General features: G+C 43.9%; 1 protein-coding gene across 1 annotated transcript in view; it reads right to left on the bottom strand.

The window, feature by feature from the left end:
• The window catches only part of KALRN (kalirin RhoGEF kinase), a 764,809-nt gene that overhangs the window by 290,008 nt on the left and 457,520 nt on the right, over nt 1-17,281 (bottom strand). The window contains exon 11 of the mRNA XM_090045976.1: nt 12,874-13,065. Coding sequence (XP_089902102.1) covers nt 12,874-13,065 — 192 coding nt within the window. The remainder of the gene's footprint in view (nt 1-12,873; nt 13,066-17,281) is intronic.

The raw sequence follows: 17,281 nt of genomic DNA on the forward strand, positions 1-17,281 counted from the left end.
GGAGTGCTCCCATCCCTGCTGCCCAGTGCAAGTCTGCTTTGGGCTGTCTGGTGTGTCCTGCTGGAGCCTGGCACGAGCAACTCTGGGGACTTGTACCAGGCAGCAGGGCCCAGTCCTTCTTTCTACGGAGCTGGCTGGGCCAGGTGGGGAAATCCCTCACCCCAGCTGGGAAGACTCTTTTCCCCACTCCCGCTGCGTGTTAGTGACTCGTGCCAGTCTGTCTTGGGAGGAGCAGGGGCAACTTTTGCAAATGAGGTTTGGGGCCAAGGCTGGGCAGCTCTGTTGCCCTGCCCACCCAGCCCCCCGCTCCATACGACTGACAAGTAAAGGCTGGGGTACAGAGGCATTGCTGCCTTGGGTTTGTGACAGCCATGGGGCAGGGCTGGCCCTGGCTCAGCCAGAGCAGACAGTATAGCTGAGTCTAGCCTGCCTGCCCTGCAAGGGGGTAAGTGGGGTCCCCGATGCATCCTGGGATGCTGCGAGACTGGTACATAATTTGAGTCAGGAGGGAATCTGGGACAGCAATTCCATAGACCGGTTAATCTATATTAGTTAAATCTACTACATCCAACCAGGTTTATCTTAAACTGGGTTTGGCCATTTTGAAACCGCTTTATATGCACTGAACTTCTGTTGTGTTACAGCTTTGAGCTGGTTCCTGATTGCTTATACAGTTTTATGTGTTACTTCTGTCCCTAGCCAAGAAGGTCAGATAGGAGATAGATGAGCACCCCCAAAATGGATGTCTTTGGTAGCCCAGTTGGTTAACGGCTATTGGATCAAGGAGCTAAAACAGTATTCAGAAAGAAATAAAGCAAATATGTGGCTTCTGCGCTCAGATATGATTTGTACTGATGGAATTGCATTGACTTCAGTGATGTGTGTGGAAAAGGAAATAAGTCACGGTGAGAAAATATAACAGATCTCTCCAGAGAAAGACAGGTCAAGTTATCAATGTTTTTCTCTTCCTAACATGGGCAACTGGTGCCACCTTAGTCGAGGGGGGCATGTGCCCCCCTCCCCCCCAGCCACCAGGCAGCCACCAGGGGAGGATCTCCCTATGGCCAGTCTCACCAACAGGGGAGACTGCAAAGTGACCATGGTGCTCCTAATCCCCGGCCAGCGCTTGCAGGGGAGTAGCACTGGCACTCCCGCCTGCCCCCCTGCCCATCGCCTAAGTGTGAATGTGGTCGGTCAGGGGGTGCACCGGCACGCTCAGGGGGTGGACGTGCACCTCCATGTACCCCTTATGCATCGCCACTGCTTCCTATAAGCCAAGTCCACAGGAACCCACTTTGAATAGTAGCACCTCATTGTATCACAGTATGCAGGAGGGGGTCCCATGGTCTGAAATACTGAACATAGGGCTGAGCTGTATCCATTTCTTATTCCTGATATTGTCTCTCCTGATTTAGGTCCATTCAGGAGAGCACTTCAGCATGTGCTTCACTTTAGGCACCTGCTTAAGATCTGTGGTAAACTATGGTTTCACTGTGTGGATTTGGGGCATTGCTTTTTCTTTCGACTTCAGTTTCCACAATGTTAAAGTGGTGATTATACGTCACTGTAATTGTGAGTATTCATTAGCTTATGTTCACACAGTCCTCTGAATATGCTCTGTATTTTTAAATTCAAGGAACTGTTGCTATGTGTCTGCATGGTATTCACAAAGAGCCTGGATGTGCAATACAGCAGACAGAAATCATTAGCAATACACTATGGCAAAAATATAGCAATAGCAATAGCAAAAATATATCAAGTGCTAAAATGTTAGTGATTGGATGCCACTGGTCATGTCGCACGATGAAGGCCTCCACGATGAAGTGATATCCGTGGTACATTGTCTGACAGGAAGAGCTGTGACTAGACACCACTTCCAAAATGCCACGACGAGCAACTTCCACGAGGAGACGCGGCTGAGGAGTGACGTCCCTCAGCGAGGCGGACACCACCAGCACGCTCGTGAAGGAAGGACACGAGGAGGGAAGAGAACAGTTTGTGAAGAGAGGATCTTATCCCTTCTTAACCTACTTGCTTTCTCTTTCCTTCGCCAACTTCTTGACATTCATGCTTGGCTAGGCTGCATCTGGTGATTCTGTATGCTGAAGAGCTTTAATTAGTATCCTTGCCGATGGCAAAAGAATTTGCAATGCTTAGACATCTGATGGGTTTTTCTTCCCAAGTTCTGCATGGCCCAGACTGATACAACACAGAATAATCTCTTCTCGAGGCGGATGTGCTTCTGGCAACTACACTTGCATCAAGGGAGCATATTGATCCATTACCCCAAGGATGTGTATAGGTATTTCAGGGGCTGGCCACCCTGCAAAATGAAGGCAGCTTTACAGAGGAGTCAGATTTTCGTGCTCTGTGGTTCTCTTGCTATCATCATGAATTGCAAAATGTCTTTCCCTGTAAGGACTGTTTTATTTTTAATTTAAGTTGTCTGTAATTATGAATCTGGAGGCAATTAACTGCAGAAATTGCAGAGCAGGCCAAATCTGGCACTCAGCCATGGTGGTGTAAATCTGGAGAAATGTCACTGAAGTTAGCACAAAAGGAGGATCTGGTACTGGGGGAGTGTCTAACAGCAGAGCCATGCGCTGAGGCATCAGTGGTTTATCCAGATAGGGGAAGTGCCGTGAGGTTTCTACTCTAAACTACAGTAATTGTTCTCTGGCTCTACATCTGTTATAACTTCTCAGTCCAGGAATATCAGTATCCCTTTCTCGCTACACTTTCCCTACCCTTTGCTGAATGTAACACAATTTGCAGCTCCTTTGTGACTCCTTCCCACTCTGAATTTTACAAATAAATCATTTGCAACAATTTTGAATCCCTCTGTAAAAATTTTCTGAGGATTAAATAAACTGCTTTGAATGTCTTTAAACAAAGCGTCCTGTTCAATCTATCAGTTTAAACTATCTTTGACTGTTTGAACTGATCTTATAGGGCTCTTATGCAGTTTACGCTTAAGACGTGATTAACTAGTTAATCACATCTTAAATAGTGATCTGGCCACATGTTTGTTCAATTAATGGTGCGATAAAACCGGGAATAAGCAGCAAAATTATTACACAAAATATGTATGATAACTTTGTGTCTAGTTCCTATCGTGACTTTAATTGAATGTGTGGTTAGTGCTCCCAGCCTCTGGAGCACACTCGAGCCTTTCAAGACTCCCGTGTGCTCCAGAGGCTGGGAGCGCCCGACTGCTACTTTCTAGCGGTGATGTGACATGTGTGGCATGGCAGGAGGTGAAATTATTGGGATCCTGCATCCGATCCCATCATGCCTTTAAATTAACATCTGTCAGGGGCCATAGAGTGCATGGGACACTAGCACTTAATGGGGAATGGAAGATGAATTTGAGTGCTGGGAAATTCAGTAATTCATAGTATGGTTTTAATGAAGACTGATAAATAAGGAAACTGCTGTAGATACTGGCAGCCTGTACTCTTGGCTGTGAATACTTCAGATAGTGCTGTAAGCTCAGACACTGGATCTGGGAAAACTCTCCTCTCCAAAATGTGGGGGTATCAATTTAATGTAGCCTTTAATGTCCAAAAAAAGGACATGTTCAAAAAGTGTGCTGACCCATAGAAGGCCATATAAAACACGCTGCGGCTGCAGAATGAAGTTCTGGAGTTGTGAAGGCCAGGGGACCTGCAGGATTAAACCAGGTAGCACCTGGTCAGATGAGGGTGAGGAAGGGAGGGAGGTACAATTGTAATGATGATCCAAGAAAAATCACAGATGAGTGAAAGGAGAAGGAGGACTATGTAGTGCATAGTGAAAATGTGTCATGTTTGATAGGAAGCCAAGAAAATCTTGTGGCAGGAGAGTGGGAAAGTTACTTTGACACAGCTGGCTCTGCCCCACTGCTTGCCGTGCTTACTGAAATGTTGCCTATATAGTTTTATTTACAAGCTTTTGGCTCTAGCTGGCTTTTTTTTTTAAGAGATCACAGATGGCAGAATTTTTTTTCAGTAGGGGCCTGGCCACATTTCAGACTTTTCTGATCAGGAGCACATCGGGCTGCCAGGATACCACAGCTCTGATTCTCAGCTCCTTAATCCTTTGGAAAAGAACTTTATTTCTAGATAAAAATGAACTGGACCTACAGCCAGCCTTTGCCAATCAGGCTGTCCTGTATGCAGAGTTTTGCTACCCATGCTCATCACGTGAGAGCTTTAACCAGACTGGGACCTTCTGGCATCTCCTGGCATTTCCACCAGTCCGAGATCTGAAGTCAAAGGAAGCAATGCACGTGTATCTGAAGCTTGGATTCATTCCTGCTTTGGATACTCCTGAATAATCAGCTGATGGTGCCTCGAGCTGAGCTTATGTGAACTTATATGCATATATCATTTGAATTATTTAAGCAGAGCTCCAACGATCTCCAACTATTCAATCGAGAACAGTATTTTGTTACTGCCGTCTCTAGAGAAGAGTCTTGGAAGCTTCTGCTCCAGTCCTGTTTAGCTCACAGCTCGTTTCATCTACACACGGCCTAGGAAAACCATTGCGTGTTACTGTGTGTTGTATCAATTGGCTGTGTGCTGGGACCACTTCATCTATTCTTTGCTCCCTCATCCGTCTTCCTTGGGAATGTGTGAAGATCAGGGCATCTTCAAGCAACCACCATTGATTTGAAACTCATCTCATCACAAAAGCGTTGATTTTATCCCCTCAAGAGCAGAGTCTTCTGCCCACAAAGACGCTAAGCCACAGTATGCTGGTCGAAGGCCCTGAGGAGTCAAGAGTCATAACTCGGCTGGAGTAAACTGAAGGTCTGGTCCTTCATGGTTTTCAAAGAGGGACGATATTTCCAAAGACAAACTAGGTGGCCTTGAGACTCCCAGCAGGGACTTTTATGCCATCTGAGAAGCAAGACTTGCAGTTGTTCAGCAAGACACACAACATTTGATGCAAGCTCTGAAATGCCCAAGAGCATCAAATACCAAACCAGTGAATATTATGTGTGAAAAGCTAGCTGTGGTCATTCTTGGAGTGACCGACACTTTTTAATGTGCTATGAAGGAGGGGGCTACAGCGTTGAGAAAACCAGTGGACTAAAAATCAGGCGTGCAAGACAGAACCACGGGTATGTGCATAAGGTGGGCTGAGGAGCTGTGTGTGCGTGTGCACGTGCACACACATGCCTGCAGATATAGTTAAGGTTGCCTGACACTTTACATTATAAGACTTTGCTTTCAGTTGCTCATAACCTTGTCTGACTTAAACTGCTCATGCTGAAAGCAGGACTTTTCCAGAGCGCCCAGGAGCTGACGGCTCAGTGGCCGCTGCATCAGTTATCCCCTGTCTTGCAGCCCCCTGCCACTTGATGGGAATGGTCTCCAAAAACTGTCGATAGTAACAGTTACATTCAAGCAATAAATTACTGTGTGGGGCAAAATAAATTGTGAACTCTGGGTCAAACGAAGAGGAATAGCAGAATGATACACTCTCCTAGAAATGCTGTCATGTTTGTTCTGTGATTAATGTTGATTCATTCCGCCGGCGTCTGTTCTGTTCTTTCGAGTCGACAGCAGCAGATCTTGAACGAACTCGCGTTCAGCTTTTCAGATTCCCAGTAACTCTATCATCGGATGCAAGCGAAGCTCTGTTAAAATTAAACAACTCTGTGGAATAGCCCTCCTAATTACAGAGCCTGACAAGCTAAGTGAATTTAATTTCATAGCCCATAGCTATCAAACAAAAGCAGGTAAGTTAGTAAAGTCTTCGGTGATGAGCTATTATTTGTTCTACATCATGGCACAAATCTGCTCCCATTACTCACTTGAGCAGTTCCACTAATATCAACAGGATTACATGTGTGCGTAAGGTGGGCTGAGGAGCTGTGTGTGCATGTGCACGTGCATACACATGCCTGCAGATAGTATAATATATACTATATATATATATAGTTAAGGTTGCCTGACACTTTACGTTATAAGACTTTGCTTTCAGTTGCTCATAACTTTGTCTGACTTAAACTGCTCATGCTGAAATTTCCCTTACCAGGTATCAACCCAAGGCTGAAATTTCTGAAGACACTTTAGCTAAAATGGTTCAGTTACTGTTTTCTGAGAAAGAGCTCGGAGGAGAGGGGGAGGAATACAAGCTGGGTTGCCTCTGTTAACAAAATATTCCTGCAACCATTTGTTGAGAAGCTCCAGAGCTTCCATGCTTACTAGCAGGGACTCCCAGTTTGGCAGGAGCTAGCCCTGGGGTCAGAAATGTGCCTGTAGTCATTCTTGTGAAAATTTACCCAAATTTGGTCAACTTATAAGTGTCTGCTGAATTGTAAGTCACACACGTATGGCAGACGCAGTCTTCGAGACTCAGCATGTATTGACAGTGCTTCATCCCATCACAACTTCTACGGGCTGTGCCCACACTAGCCCCAGGGAGTTGTTGAACATGCTCCAACCTGGGGGTGCCAGGGCTGAACGAACCTGCCCTGGCATCACTTTTTCTTTCTGTCGGGCGTCACTCTGGTGCTAGGGTAAGACCTGCAACTTGACAGCATTGCTCTCCCATTCTTTCCATCTCCAGCAGCACGGAGAAGGAGAAACCTGCTTCACTGGAACACAACAGGAGTGAGAAACTTTGGAGGAAGACGGTCTTGGAGATGCAGCAGGGGGAGCTTGTCTGCCCCAATGCTAGACAGGACAGCTGTTTAAAACTGCAGCTTTACAATAAAATATCCTGAAATTGCAACATTCACCAGCTGGGACACAAAAAACAAAGGGTTGAAACAAGTGAAAGGCAAGGTTGGAATCACAATCAACACCACCAGTTTGGAGTGAACTGGACACACATTGCATGGGGCTAATCCCTGGGGATCTGAGAAGCCACTGTCTCGCATGCCGTTTGATGACATTTGTACACACAAGTGAGGATTGCTTCTGAAATCTAGGGGTCAATAGAAAGAACACAATAAAAAGACAGCCCAGCTCCCTCCCTCCCACCTTCCCGACCCCACATCTGGAGAATGCTATGACCTGAGTGGAGAAACAAGGCACTCCCTCCAGGAGCCTCTGAGTTTTCTATGTACTGGCAGGAGCATCAATACTTCCCCATCACAAATCCTCTACTTGAACTGTGGCCAGCCTCCCAGCGCTACAGAAGAAGACAACCTCCCCTTCCCCTTTTCTCCGCCTACAAGCTGGTAGCATCCATGAAGCCCAGTACAGCAAGAGGAGCATGTACGTCTATCCCAGTGGTCCTCAACCTTTTTAGGCTCAAGGCACCTCCCATTAGACTCAGGGCACCCCTTAGAAAATGCCAGCTCTTAGCCTTTGCTCATTTTTTGACTATGGAACAATAATAAAACAATTCTTCTACTACAAAGAACGCAGAAAGCTCAGACCAGGTCAGGATGATTTGGCACTGTGGATTCCTATTTGAAATCTCTCATGAAATCTATGAATGATGTGTAGGTGTTGGCACATCCAACAGTGCTGCTATTGGATGGCACCCTTACAAAGATCTCACGGCACACCATAGTACCTCAGCATCCGGGCTGAGAATCACTGTGTATACATGCTCGTTCACAAAAAGACACACACATAAGCACTTATATGTGCCTTTGTGCATGCTACTCTCAGTAATTAATGAGCAAAAACTCTTCCGAGGCATGTTTTATTCATGCTTGAAAACATCAGCGCTGCTGGCATGCAGACAGAAATGTGAACCACAGGTGGGGACGAGAGTTCCTGCTGCTCTAAGGAAGGGGAGAAAACACCATGTTCAGGAAACAGAGAACAAAATCAGCAGGGAAAGAAATGGCATTTACAAGGTGCTAAGTGAGTACTTGATTATACAAGAGCATTCAGACATTATTAATTATACAAAGTTGTTTGCAGCATCTCTTTATCTTTGCACGTTGTACGCAGAGTGCTGTCAACTGCAAGCATCAAAAAAACATGAGCCTAGCCTCAGATCACAAGATTCAAACAAAAACATCATAAATGGCTTCTTAGAATTTGCTTCCGTTTTTTGACCCTGGAGTCACAGATTCAAGCTTTTCTCCAAAACCAGGACGTCTAGAAACTCACTAAAAACATGAAAACAAAAATGTTGAGACTCGCCTGCTTCTCCATTTCTAGTAGCTAAAACTTTATAAAAAACACCAAATAACAGAAAACTGGCGTAATTTGCTGCAAGAGTCCCTGAAACCTGCAGATCTCAGCCAAAAACCTAAGCTCAAGCACCATCAAAAGGCCTTAGGGCAACGACTCATGTATAAGGTAACAAAAAGCCCCTATCTTGAGAACCCACTCGTAATAATTTGTCATTCTATTCTGGCATATGGGTAATTGGATTTGAGTCCCAAAGCCACACCTTTCTGCTCTTGGGATCAGAAATATCCAGACCCTTTGGTCTAAAAGGGTATGAAAATTGTTTATCATGATCTTTTTAGATGCCCTGTAATGTATGAGGATAGTGGGGCACATTGTAGAAAAGTTTTATGTGCCTGGGAACGTGTGAGCTTGCATTCCTCATGAATGGTGAGTGGGAGTGATGTATGCAGATCATCTTAAATTCAGGCCACTGAAACATTTATGTTGCACAAGAAATATCACATTTTCAGTATATGCCACATATTCTTCCAGGGACACTATTTTAGTGCTCTCTTAGACTTTTAAATGTTTTATTGCTACTATTTTTCATTACCTTCACCTGGTCAGATTCCAATATAAGGATCTCAGGGGGGCCCTTTACATGCAGGAAGCAGTTTTTGGAGTCTCCCCCATCCAACAGAGTGAGAACATCATATACAGCCCTCCTTAAAAACAGCTACTGATCCAGGACTAAATACTGCCCTGTGTTTTCAGACAATGTAATTTCTGGCAGGAGAGAAGAAACACGGGAAGGGATTTTTTTTTTTTTGGCAAACTGTTCTTTTTATTAGTTGGGAACTGTTGAAAGCCGTTCAGGTGTTGGGAAATATGGAAGCCACGGGAAGCAGAGACAGACTGACGGGCAGAGTGCAGGTGATGCTGTCAGAGGTACATGATGAATGCAATTAGTCACGTGGCTTTGGCATTTATCACATCAGATAGGTAATTCTTCTCTGTTAGAGAGACTGCCCAAGGATATATGTTAATCAGGATGACATTCAGAGTATTTCCATAAAGGTGGTCTCAGAAGGACTGATTTCTTTCTACTTAAGTCTCTCCAACCAATTCTATGTCTCAGTAGATTCATATATCAAAAACTAATGAGAATTTGAGAAACTCAGATGACGAATAGGTCTGGACCACAGTCTCTTGCATTATTGCCAAGAAAACACTATGCCAATTGCTCATTTCTACGGATGGAAAAGTAACACTTGTTTTTAACTATCTAAAGAATAATGTTAAGAAACTGGGGGCTGAAATTAATAATGGTTATCGTTAGCTATTTGTAAATGATTTATGCCATGATGTAAAGTGTGAAGGGTATGGAAGACCTGTTTAACATGCTAAAAAAACAGCATAGTCCCTGCTCTGAGGAGCTCACAGGCTAAAGAAGTGAATGGCCCCGGTAAAATGCACGGCAATGCAAACGAGCGGTATCGTTTAGCACAGAAGGCTGTGATGGCGTTATAACTGGAATGTTCCTGCAAAATATAGCAGCTATGGAGCTCAGATGACCAAATACATTACTGATGCCACTAGGATTTTTTTTCCTAGACATCTGCTGGAATTTAAGAGCTGGGTCTGAACATCTTCCACCATTCAGTTAAAAACATCCATGATCTCCAGTGGAATTTTACCAGATAAGCCCTAAGTGCCGACTCTAAAATTGGACCCTAATGTTTATTTTCTGTTGGATTGAAAGCCAAGTAAGTACACAACAGTATGCTAAATATGAGTTTATACTTATGGTCATAAATGAACATTGCATTATGTATCTAAGGTGGAATGGAGACTGCACAGTTGTTAGAGCGGCAGATTCCTGGCTTTCACCCCAGTCGGGCACCGTGAGGCCTCGGGTGTTCTCACTGTGCGTGGGGGCCGCATTTCAGAGGCTACAGAGCCTGCACATTTCTTGAACGCATGTCCACTAAAGTAAGGTAGGTTGAGGCAATTATGGGCAAAGGATTTAAACACTGCTGGAGAGAAAGATGGCAAAGGAATCCAATTCCTTTCATTTTTGAAACGGTCTGCTATTTGTTTTACAACCCTGTTGAAAAACAGCAGTTGTATTAATTAAATCTCTACTTGACAATAAAGCTCAAGGTCCAAGTGATGCCAAGTCATAAGTCATTTGCATTAAGGTCAACCTGTTTTTAAACATAAACAGGCAAACCCAGATCCAAGCAGGTGCTTCGACTCTATTGTTTTAACATTTTGCCCTTTGCATCAATTCACTCTTAAGCCTTCTTAAGAACTGCCTGTATGGGGTGCCCTGTGCCTGGCAAACGAACACTGAAGCCACACCAATTTCCTTAGTATACTTTTCTGGCACACAATATGCTGTTGGGTCCACGTACCTCACACCAGTGCTTTTAAGCTATACAAACCTGCTAGAATTATGATGTAGGCAAAGACAGGGCATGAAGTTCAGTCAATCCCCACAAAATCAGAATATTTGGGCTCTATGGGTATACCTACACTTGCGCTTTACAGCAGCGTTGACTACTTAGCTCCATAGTAAAATGTCACTGCCTATATGTGTGCCCATATTAGGATGCAGTAAATTAATTAACTCTGCCGTAGGATAGTATTGTCCAGAACAAGTATTATCCTAAGGTGGAATAATTTATGCCACTGCAACGCACGTGCAGATGGTGACTGGGGCATAAGGCTGCTACAGTGCGGGGGCTGCCTGCTGACTGTAGCCCCTCATGCTTCAGCCAGCCCCTCCACTGCCTAATGCCACCACCTGGAGCCTGGACCTAACCCCCTCCAACCCTGTTGCCAGCCTGGCTTGAATTGCTGCAACCCCAGGCACACGTGTAAATGTTGCGCCTGGGAGCAGCTGACTCTGGCATAAACCGCACTGGAGTTTATTGCATTGGGATAACTGCATGTGTAGATGCACCCTATATGAAGGAAGTGCCAAGAAGTGAAGGCTTCCCCTACGTTTCATTACTAAGCATTCCCCCAGGCTCCTGGGGTCTCTGTGGACTGAAATAATATCTACAGCCCCTTTGTCCAAAGGCTATTTAGAGTCTCTGGATATCCATAAATGTGAATTTATGCCCCAACCTTTCATCTGCTGTCACTGGACTTCTCTGTGTCCCTGCCACAGGGGCTTGTACAGACTATTTCTGCTGGTGTAGGACTGGCATGGGCACCCCAGAGCAGCTGCTCCATTTCTCTGCATAGATCCTATATCGGGCTTTAGTGATACAGACATCCCAGGCTGAATGTTACCGTGAGCAAGATTCATCACATTGCAGTGAAATTCCAGTTTGGTAGCTGGTCCTAGAATACAGGTAGCTTCCCAGAGTCTTGTCCTTATTAGCATTGCCGCCTCCTATCTGAGAAGCTGAACTGGGGTTAGCCACAATGGGAAACGGTTATGAAATAACGCCTTGTGCCAAGAGAACCACGTTTCCCATTTTGGCTAACCCCAGTCCTGCTTCTCAGATAGGAGGTGGCAATACTAGTAAGGACAAGGTAGATATGGCTCTTGTGTCCAGTGCAGGACCAACTCCTCTTAGTTACACTGCGGGCACGTGGTCCTGCATTGGACACAAGAGGCATATCTAAAAATTATGGCCCTGATTCAGTAGTGTTTAAGCACATGCTTAACTTGGCACAAAGGAGTGCTTGAAGTCAACGAGAGACGAGGTGGGCTTAAAGTTAGAGATGCATGTTAATACATCACAGAATCAGGACCTTTATGGGCATCCTTGTCTGTCCTTTTCTGCCAACCAATGAAAGCCCTGGCTGATATTTAATATATATAAACGAGGGATGAAGTGCAAATCTGACTACCTCCAACATCAGCCTTCTGATTATTCAGGCTCTCAGACTCTGCTGAAGCTTTTCCTAAACAACTTGTTTGTAGCCTGTAATTCAGCTAACATGGGGAAAGCCTTCGACTTCTCAGAGCATATTTATGGATCAAGCGTGCTGTTGCAAACAGATGCTACAGTGCATGAAAACAATGATTCTCACTAATTCCACCTCCCTCGGAAGAAAACCTATCTTTAAAAGTCACTCGTCACAGAATGGCCTTTGGTCTACAGAAAAATGCGAAGCATGCTTTAATTACCTCCCCAGTGGCCTCTCATTTGATGTCTTGTCCACAGTATCTCTGTTGAGACGGCCTTATCTCTGAATGTTTTTCACTTACGCTAAACAGCATTTATTCAGGTCTCCACCGAGTCACTGAAAACCACGCATATATGTGGTTTGTGACCATTACGGTTCATTTGGAAAATGAAAATCAGCTTTGTTAAACATCCTTTTTCCCCCCCGGTAACACTCAGTAACCATGGCATTAATTAATGCTACATTAAAAGGGGATTCCTCAGGGACCACATATTACATTGCAGGCATGTGTATACCTAACCAATTCATCCAAACCAATGGTCTTACTAAAAGCTTTCAAACCTAGTATGCCTGGCTCCTTATTGCACTAGCGACCTATTTTAACTACAAATTTACTGTTGTTACATCTGTTATAGATTGTATCCCACTTTGTTATTGTTCCATAACATGCACCAAAGGGTTTTAAACACATCTTGTTTCCTCTCGACTGCGGCTATGACATACGCCTCCAAAGCAACTAAATCAGGAACCTGCACTTGTCCTGTGCAATGGAACCGTTCTCTTGTGACCTCTGAGTTTTCTGTTTGTACAGAGTGGATCTGTCTGCATTGCACCATAATGCAATAGAGAAAGTGTGTCCTGAGCATCTTACCTCTTTGGTGTGGGTATGGAAGGAGACAGACATGTCCAGGAGAAGTTTCCTTTGTTCCACTCTCCGGACAAAGTCTTGAATCCGCACTTCCAGATGCCGGGCTGCTTTGTAGATCTCTTCAGGATCACATTCCCCAGTCTGAGCCAACTGCTCTGCAGCCTCTAAGAGCTTGTCGGCATTGGTGTACGTGTTCTACCAGAAAGAGAAAGCAAGGAACAAAATATCAGTAATATTTTACTGTGGCAACCAACCTGCTGCAACAAGCTGTTTATACATTTGAAGGCATGAAAGCAATTGCTTACCAGAGTTATAAAGCAATGGTAATAATTCCTAGTGGTGCTGCCATCTGGGAGAGAAGCTAGTATAAACCCACGTGGACTAATCCTTGAATAGGCATGAAATAGTTTCTCATTTGAAACACAAACCACGCCAGTGCAAGCCTGCCTGGCAGATTAATAAGACTGTGCACTTGGGTTTTTTCCCCCCCTAAAATGTCTGGAATTTCTCAAAGATACTGTAATGAAGCAACTGGAGATAACTGCTCAGAGGCAAAAGTTGTCTTATATGACAACTGGCAGCAATCTAGTTTCAAAAGGTTTTTAGTGGCTATTGTATTGCAGCATGTCGTTGGGATAATCAGAAATGTCTCAACTACAAGATGTGTTTGTCTTCCAGTAGCTTTCTTGTGGGACAGCTCCAAGAGTGAAAGTTTGCTTTGAGTTGTTCCTGTGCTTTCTTCTTACCTGTTGCTCTGCACAAAAGGAAGAGTCAGTCCTACTATGGGCTGGTGAAAGGAACTCATCCAACCTTGTAAAATACTTGGATTGCAACTGAATATCACCATCCCCAGTCCATCTGAAGACAGCCCCCATTTACGGTATCACCTGAGCACCTCACAGTCTTGTCTCTACTTATCCCCACAATCACTTCCTTTAAGCTAGGTTGGTAACATTATCCCCATTTTAGAGCTGGAGAATTAAGCACGGAGGAGTTAAGCAACTTGTCCAGAGTCACACAGGCAATCAGTGGTGCCGAGGGGACTGGGAAAAAAAATCCTTCCATTTGTTATGAACATCTCAGAATTGAAAAAAACAAAGAAAGAGAAAAATCCAATTCATCGTTTATTCTATTTTGGCCAGTTGACTACAAACACACTTTTTGCATTCCTCCTTTTGCACAACAAAAATAGTTTAGTCCATGTTGTTATTCACAATAAATTCATAGGCCATAACATTTTCAGATTCTTATGCAGTAAATACGGTTGTGATGCTTACACACGGGCAAACACTAGCATATGTACCATTTCCATATATTTCTTTATTTCCTGGAAATTGCTCTACCTGCCTAAGAATTTGTAAACACTTGATTTAATAACTTTTAAATCAGGGGCCAAATTTAACTTAGCAACATCCCCTCAACCTGAAAGGCAATCTGACAAATGATTATAGGCTGAACGGCTGCTCCATTTGCAGACATTATTGTCAGTCATTTACTTTCACTGTAGTGGAGTAAATGAGAGTGCATGTTTTTGTGTTTTCATTTCTTTATTCTTCATTCTAATTTCTAGTACATTCAAAGAAATCCTCTTAGGTCACAGCACTTACTATACACATCAGTGCAATGTTTGGGACAAAGTTTAATATTGCTGTTTTGGCCATCAATGTACTGATATTTAAGTTCCACTAACTAACAAGGGGTTTAGTATGAGTTTTGGTTAATTATGTTCAGACTGAATTTAGTTCACTGAGATGACAATTAGGTACCCTACTGAACTCTACTGTAGGGAGAATTTAAATGTTTTAAGATTTAGATAACGGGGACAAACTGCAAGGACTGAATTCACTTTTACTCCCAGGAACTAGTGGTGCGTGAAGCTCTGGTCGCCGGTTCAATTTAGAGAAAATGTGCCAATTCAGAGGCCGAATCACCGAATCTGAATCAAATAGGGAGACAAAAAAACACCCTCTGAATCGATTCAGAAGAGATTCAGAAAAAGATTTGGATATTTTGCAATTGAGAAGGCAGTCCTGAAGAGAAACAGAAACTAAGAGGGAGGAGGAGCGGGGGGGGGGGGGGGGAAGACTGACATCTGTAGCTGGCCAGTGACTGTGATCTTTCCCTGAGTCCCTTCCAATCACAGTGCTCTGGGGGAAGGATGTAGAAACAGCATATAAGCCTTTGTCTTAAGCCTTTCTGTACCTTTTGTGAGCTGTTTCTGCCTGAGCACCAGGGAGGCCCCCTGTTACAGGCTACCACCCCTGCTGTTTTCATCCAGAGCTGCCAAAAAATGACAAAGTTATAGGTATTTCAGTGAGTCCCCATTATAGTCTATGGCCGAATCGCTGAATCTCTCTGAATCAACGCTGAATCTTCTGAAGCTGATTTGGCTGAATTGATTTGGAACAGTGATCCAAATCTCCAAATCGAATCACTGGCCTCCGAATTGTCTGGATCCAAATCAAATACTTCCCTATTCGCACAGGCCTACCAGGAACCCTATTTCACCCTGACTGGGAGGGATGGTGAAGTGATTGAGCCAACTTTCTGCATTCCTTCTGTAACACGGGTTACAGATGCATGGACGGTTCTGTATGGGATGAAGCGGTCCATGATGCTACAGAGGCAGCTCATACCATATCTGCTAGCAAGCTGCCCGGATATGGATGGAAGTTCATGCTCATCTTCCTCCAGGGTGAACCAGTGAGCTCATTTCCCTCATGTGTTGTGCCAGGGGACTTCAGGAGGACAGAAAATTTTGGTGTTCCCATGGAGGAAGTCTAGTTATGAACCACCTCCCATATTTTGGGATGTTTACCTAAAGGACACCTAATAAGATGCTGACCTGGAGTCTGCAACAGTACTCTAGAGCGCATGATTTGTTTTGTCACATGCCCCCCCATATGCCCCTCAGCTCCTTCTCTTCTGATCCTTGAAGTTCCTTAGAGTAGAGCCCTTAAATAACTTGAAGCTCCTTCTACTGGTTTGGTGTTGAGAGTCAGATTAACTGTCTCATGGGAAAAAATAAAGCAAAATATATGATGCACCCACTTAGGGAGATTTCCTTGAATACTGTTACTGCCCCAGGTTAGAAGTAAAGTTCAGGCCCCAAGCCCTCCTGGTATTCAAGAACCAGGAAGGTCCAATAGCGTCTACTTAGAAGCACAGAACCTGGCTTCCCACACATCTTCCAAGATTTCAAACCTTCCCTTAAGTTAGACTCAAGAGCAGAAAGGAAACCATGCAAGAGTTAATGTAGCCTGGAGATAAAATTACTGCAATTGGAAAGGAGACAACAGACATCTCATTCTCATTTCTGCTGGCCTACTATAGGTCCTTGGCCCTATGAAAAGTTCTCTGTAGTGTCCTGAGAAGCAGTGGGAGGATGATGAAATAGAGACAACTAATCCCTTTCCTGCAGGGGAGATTCAAGCACAGATGGTCTCTTCCATATGTGAATATTGGGGGGATACTACACTGTTAAACAGCAGTAATAGTTTTACTGATTATTAATCTTCTGTTTGATCATTATTTGGCCCTCTAAGGTTATTCTTATTGGTGAAAGATAGTTTTTCTACCATTTCATTAACCCCAAAGAGAACAAATGGTAATGTGAAAACCCTTGAAATTCTATCCCACTGATCTGCTAACCAGCGATATATAGTGCTTAGGCACCATTTCAAGCACAAAACCAATTTTCATCTCAAATCTCTTAATAACCTTTCTGTACTAATCTTTGCATAATCACCTGCTGAAACCCATGAAATCTGCAATCACAGAAAATGAAAACACACTTCAGGCTTCAGGATGGAAATTTCTCTAATTTATGCTTCTGGAATTCATTTAACAGAGCGGGGGGGGGTGTTATTTGTGTATTTTTTTCCTACTTACAAGAAAAGGCAAATGTGATTATAAAAAAAGATCACAGTTAAGAAAAGTCTACCCCACAATTCACAATCAGACGTGCTTGTTATCTGATCCTATTGCCATATCAGGTAACAGGATTCACTTAACTTTCACAAATTATTAAGGATTTGATTCCTATAGAAGGTGATTAAGAGGCTGCCTATGGAAAAAATGACTCAATGTTTCAAACGGCCAATGTGGTGCCTATCTTCAAGAAAGGGAGGAAAGTGAATCTGGCAAACTACAGGCTCATCAGCCTGACCTCTTTCCCAGGGAAGGTCTTAGAAAAAGGCCATCCTTAATGGACTAGCCGACGCCAACAACCTGAGGGATAGCCAGGATGGGTTTGTTGTGGGTAGGTCTTGCTTGCCAATCTCATTTCCTTTTATGACCAGGTGACCTATTACCTGAACAAAGAAGAAGAGATTGATGCCATATATCTTGACTTCAAAAAAGCCTTCGATCCAGTATCCCATGGTCACTTCTTGGCAAAACTGGCCAATTG

Source organism: Crocodylus siamensis, chromosome 4, assembly GCF_052110815.1.
Source record: "Crocodylus siamensis isolate JL-2025a chromosome 4, ASM5211081v1, whole genome shotgun sequence".
Lineage (NCBI taxonomy): Eukaryota > Metazoa > Chordata > Crocodylia > Crocodylidae > Crocodylus > Crocodylus siamensis.